The sequence below is a fragment of the Leptodactylus fuscus genome, chromosome 8, assembly GCF_031893055.1.
Source record: "Leptodactylus fuscus isolate aLepFus1 chromosome 8, aLepFus1.hap2, whole genome shotgun sequence".
Classification (NCBI taxonomy): Eukaryota; Metazoa; Chordata; class Amphibia; order Anura; family Leptodactylidae; genus Leptodactylus; species Leptodactylus fuscus.
Window position 1 is genome coordinate 45,358,259 of NC_134272.1, and position 6,000 is coordinate 45,364,258.

Genomic DNA, 6,000 nt, shown 5'->3' on the forward strand with positions numbered 1-6,000 from the left:
AGTGAAGAGATAGAGAAGGAGTACTGGAAGGCGGAAGAGTAGTAAAAGGTATTCTAGAGAAGCCAGACTTGTTGAAGTGCATTGTTGTTTGGCCTAAGTTCTGAGACCAGGTTGTCCATACTTTGGATGTCATGAATTAAAGGCATGGGGACACGTGGATGTCACCCGTCTGCCACCTGTGCACCAGCCTTTCATTAAATGAACAGGAGCCACAGAAGCAGGGTCATAAAATAGGATAGGAATAGGCCCTGTTCTATATTTTGTGGCCCAGACTTTCGGAGTGCACATATGACCGTGTAATTCACGGTTATGATTACAGGCCCATAGAAATGAATGGGTCCATGTGCTATACGGGAAAAACACGGATAGCACACTGATTTCAGCCATGGTCGCCTGCAATAGGCCTTACCTGTAGAATGTAAAGCAACTCTGTCTTTAACACCAGAATGTGTGTGTAATCCCTTCTACCTATGTTGGTGTGAAAAGTCAGCTAGTGGGGCTAGTCTACACAGTTTCTAGCTCTGCAACTGTTGACCCAGGTCCAGGCGAGTTGACAAAAATAAAAAAAAAAGAACATTCTTACTCACCTTCTTTTAACCCTTTTTGACATTCTTGTGTCATCTGGCGCTCTCCTGGTGATGTCATGATGCTCAGAATAACCATATCACCACTGAAGCCCAATCACAGGCCTCAGTAGTGACTGGAGGTGCATGACATCACCAAAGAGTTGGATAGATAGCTCTGTAAACCGCAAGAAGGTCCAAAAGGGGTAACAAAAGTTGAGTATGTTTTTTTTATTATTTTTTTCATCTCTCCTGGACCTCCACCTATGATATTCTGTGATCTGAAGAGGCCCAGAGTATAATAATGTCACGTTAACTTGAGAGCTAGAAATTGTATAGATAGGTTTCCAGTATCCCAGAGAGTGTCCTACATTATGTCTAAGCCATTTTAAGGTATGGTTCGTACCAAACTTGTTTGACCTGATACCAATCTTGGATGTGAGCCACCCAAACTCAAAGTGAAACAAATCCTGAGAGCTTTGTCCATCTCTTGTTATGACCTAACTACTAATGATGCTGTTTTTTTTTTGTTTTTTTTTTACAGAGAATGCAAATAAATTAGAAGAAAGTGCCAGAGGGGTCCATATTTCCTGTTCAGATACCTTTGACGGCTACTGCAAACATGGCAAATGTGAACATTCAAATAACATGCCGGAGCCCTATTGCAGGTATGACATACAGTAATGACATACATTGTTAAGGTCTGTTAAAATATTAGCAGCTACAGATTAAATGGTTAATTCCTACTTCTGGAATCCCTTCTGAGATTGCAATAACAGCTCCCAAATCTTGACCCTTGGTGCGGGATTTACGGGAATAGATGAGCATCTTTAGTATTGCCAATTGCAGGCAAAATATAGGTGCTAGAAGAACAAAAATAGGTGCATTTTTGAAAAAGTACTGTAAAGGTTTGACTGCTCTAAGGATGTGACATGTCCTCTTTAAAGAAGACCAATCAGCTTTCATGAAGTCTGTCTTAGTAAATTCTAATACACTATACGGCATTTCCCATGAAATTAAAAATTGTCATCACAGAACAGCTTCAATGAGATTAAACCTTTTTTTCCCATGCAAGTTTGTTATCTGCCCCTAGGCATATCCTAATGTCACCTTACTAAACCTACCTGGATTGAAGTCTTTAATAGAAAACAGGTTGATATTGGGACACGGGCCTAGTTTCTCTAGTGTAAGCATTTCAGACAGCATTGTTTAAAGGAGTTATCCAACAAGGAACATATATCACCTATCCACAGGTAGCTAAGAGTTGTACTCAGTTTTAGATCAAGTTGTAGGATGCATGACCAGGTCATACTGGATGGAACATGATCACTGTTCCTTTCAACACCTTTGGAAGGGGGGGGGGTCTTGTGACACCTGATTTAGCGATTAATTGGGATTGGTTGGAACCATCCTCATTTCTTATACATTTAAAGGGGTTGTCCAGGATAAAATTAAATCCATACACTGATCTAAACACCCTCCCCCACCTACTTTCTAAATAACATAATTTATCAAAAATTTATATTTATTAGAGATGAGCGAACAGTAAAACGTCCGAGGTTCGATATTCATTTCGAGTAGCCCCTCAATATTCGACTACTTGAATCAAATATCGAACCCTATTATAGTCTATGAGGGGAAAATGCTTGTTTCAGGGGTAGGCAACGTTCGATCAAATTATACTTACCAAGTCCACGAGTGAGGGTCGGGCTGGATCCTCCATGCAGTCTTCTCCTTGCAGCGTCCCCGCGGCGTCTTCCGGCTCTTCATTCACTCTGCCAGGCATCGGGCCTGGGCAGAGCCGACTGCGCATGCCCGCACTAGAAGCGGACATGCGCAGTCGGCTCTGTCCAGGCCCGATGTCTGGCAGAGTGAATGAGGAGTCGGAAGACGCCGCGGGGAAGCTGCACAGAGAAGACTTCTACAGGTAGGAGAAGAACCAGCGTTGATTGGCCGACTGTATAGCATTCGGCCAATCAATGCTGCTTCTGTATCGAACTTTTACATTCGAACAGCGAGTGGTACTTGATCGAGTACAAGTATTTCGAATACCGTAGTATTCGATCAAATACCTACTCGATCGAGTACTAAGCACTCATCTCTAATATTTATCCATATTCCGAGGGTGTGATGTGACCGCCCCAGGGGCATTTTCTGGTTATCTGGTGACGATCCCATCTGGTGATGATGGTCATCCCGCAGGAGGAAAAATCGAAGGAAGAGGCGCACGTATGTAATGGGGTTAGGGGTTGAGCTGAGTAGGTAGGGTAGGGCTAGTAATTGTGAACGGGTTAGCTACAGAGACAGAGAAGGGGTGTATGGGAGGGAGGGAGAGAGGTTAGAGGGAACTAGTGTGTAAGTTGCATAGCAGGAAGCTGAACCAAGTAAGCAAATGCAGAAGATACCAGGAGCTCCCAGAGACACTCAGAAAACACTCAAAACACTGCTAAAGATTTATGGGTGCATTTATTAACCCATTAATAGGACTAACAGAAGAAGAAAGAAACACTTTTATAAAATATGTTGACCATAAAAACTTGGTTTGCAAAATAGGTGACTTTCTGGTGGGAAAAACATTCCCTTTAATTAGGTCCGAAACAGAAAATAATTCTCTTTCAACCATTCACAAGAAATCTTGAAATTTGTTCAGTTGCACATTGCATGGAGCATCATTTGTAATGTACCTGATGCTCATACAACATAGTAAATTGTATTTACTATTACTTGAATAGGAAAGCCTGTACATGTTCTCTTTCCACTAATGTAACTTCCAGCACCCTGATGGGGTCTGGGGGGTGGACTCCCACAAATCACATGCTGATGATTTATCCTCTGGCTAGGTCATCAGTATAAAAGGTTCATCTTGGGCCAAACAACCACTTTAAGATGCAACAATGTCTGTTTGAATTGCACCAAAATATTGGAACAAATTTCTGTTGCAAAACAATCCTATTAAGGTAGCGTAAACATAGTCGAGACAGTCTGAAGATGCACCAAATGTATCATCCAGCATCAGCCACTGTGATAAATCTAGTGTATTTTAAGACTGTCTAGTGTAAGTTTGCAGTAAAATAAATATAGACAGGATTTATATATTTGTACAATGCTGATCTTAATATAAAGCCCCCTAATATGTTTAATATCTTCAATGCTACACAATGTAAAAACAATAATTTTGTTTCAAACTAAGCATTTGTAGATTTAACTGTAATATCAATAGAAGAATTTCTACCTTCTATATAACTTATTTCTATCCCTGAATTTTGTCCATAGTCGTCTTCTCACTACAATGCAGCTAGAGTGAAATGATTTCATTAAAATATGACAAGCAAGTTAAAAAAACAAACCAGGTTCTGTGCCCTCCCACCTTCAGTGTCCCAGCTGGGAAATGAAATGTTCAAATTAACTAAAATGATTTATGGTGCCGGAAGATTGCATTTAGGAAGATTGAAAACCTTAGCCTTTCATAGATCTGTTGTGACGTCTCACAATGGATAGGAACTCGCTTTTCATGGGCACCAAATTAACGTCATATCTGTTTTCCCAGTTTCAAGGGCAGTATGTTTTAGAAAATGGCCCTTTTAAACGGTTCCTGTCTTTTCGTAATGATTGGTATTGATTGGGATAAAAACAACAGCAAATATATATAATTAAGCGTAAAATGTAAGGATTGCGCATTTCCATTGTGCTGTTAAGCATAGTCCACTTATCCTTGTTTCTTTATGAACCTATGACCCAAGCAAATCTATCAAACAAAATGAAGTATAATTGCATGAAAAGCTAGGATATTTTTGTATATCCTATTATTATGAAGATTTTTATGTGTAAGTATTTCTTTACAGAAATTTTCGAGTGGTGAACACCAACTTTCTAAAAATTTACATGGGGAAATTCTCAGTAATGCACAGCACTGGTTGCCAGATAGTCAGCACATATGAAAGATGTCAGTAAAGGAGCCATGGTGTAAGCTAATATAAGAAAGCTGCTGGCTGGTTCTCTAGAAGTTCCTTGAGTGGGTCCCTAGAACAAGTTCCTCTGGTGGGTCCTAGGCCCTTCAGTCCAACACTACATCCAGATTTTATTATCCTGAGCAACCTCTTTAAGTCACTTACCGTATATACTGGAGTATAAGCCGACTTTTTCAGCACAGTTTTTTTGCTGAAAAAGCCCACCTCAGCTTATACTCAAGTCAAGCGGCAGGCCCTGTGGCAAAAAACACCTTTGGGCAGCCGGTGGAGCAGCAGTGCTGCCAATAGGTGAGTGGTGAAGCAGCGCTGTCTCCAGGACCACCCCAAGATGCTGCTTCACCACTCAGCTATCGGCAGCAACGCTGCTCCAGTGGCTTCCCACAGTCAGTAGCAGGCCTCCGCTCCGGACCCTGCCCCTCCACCGCTACATCACAGAGACCTCTGACCCCTACGTCTCATCGCAGGTGGCATCATCATGCCACCTACGTTGAGGCGCAGACATTTCGCCAGTGAAGAGGAAGCAGCAGCGGCGTGGTGGATAGTAAAAGAACTTTTTGTTTGTTTGTTTTATAATAGGCTGCTACCTGCTGGAGTATCCACAGCAGGTAGTGGCCTATTTACCAACCTGACTGGACCTACTCACAGCTGCCCCAGGTTCCACCTTGTACTATAGGCCGTGGAGGGCGGTAGTGAATAGGCCGGGCCAGGCCGCAATCCCACTACTGCTATTATTATACTCAGGGGTCTCTTCAGACCCCTGAGTATAATAATCAGAGCCCCAGGGCAGGTTAAAGAAAATAATAAACAGTTTTACTCACCTCTCCGGGATTCAATGTTACTCCTAGGAGGCTTCGGGCCTATATGGCCTATACATGATTTTAGATCACAAACAATACATTTGTATGTTAGTATATTAGCTAGTATATTACTAAAATGGACTAATTCTGCTTTTATAAATGACAAGACTAGGGTGACTGTTACTTATTTACTAATAGTTGTGATTTTCTATCTAGGTGTGATGCAGGATACAGTGGATCAAAATGTGAAAAGAAGGACTTTAATGTATTATACGTTGTTCCGGGGCCTGTACGTTTCCAGTATGTCCTAATAGCAGCAGTAATTGGTACCATTCAGATTGCCATCATCTGCGTTGTAGTTCTTTGCATAACCAGGTTAGTAATGTATGGAGTAACATCATATTTCTTGAGAGTTAACCCTAACTCATTAAAAAAAACATAATGTGCACAATAAACATAACTTTTACTCTGAAATTTTCAACAAATCCAGTCCGTCAATTATAGTCCACTAATTTGATATCCATCTTGGTGTTCCTAGTATCCTAACCTGTATTTTTTATTAGACACTATTGGTATAGTACAATACCTTTACATAGATTTGTGTGTTCTCCAACTATAGTAAGTGACTATTCATGGTATTGTTCAAAGAATATGGGTAAATATCCAGCAAAT

The 6,000-nt window shown here is 41.0% G+C and overlaps 1 protein-coding gene across 1 annotated transcript in view; it reads left to right on the forward strand.

The window, feature by feature from the left end:
* The window catches only part of TMEFF2 (transmembrane protein with EGF like and two follistatin like domains 2), a 482,652-nt gene extending 476,882 nt beyond the window's left edge, over positions 1–5,770 (forward strand). The window contains exons 8-9 of the mRNA XM_075285434.1: positions 1,108–1,231; positions 5,545–5,770. Coding sequence (XP_075141535.1) covers positions 1,108–1,231; positions 5,545–5,770 — 350 coding nt within the window. The remainder of the gene's footprint in view (positions 1–1,107; positions 1,232–5,544) is intronic.
* The last annotated feature ends 230 nt before the right edge of the window (positions 5,771–6,000 follow it).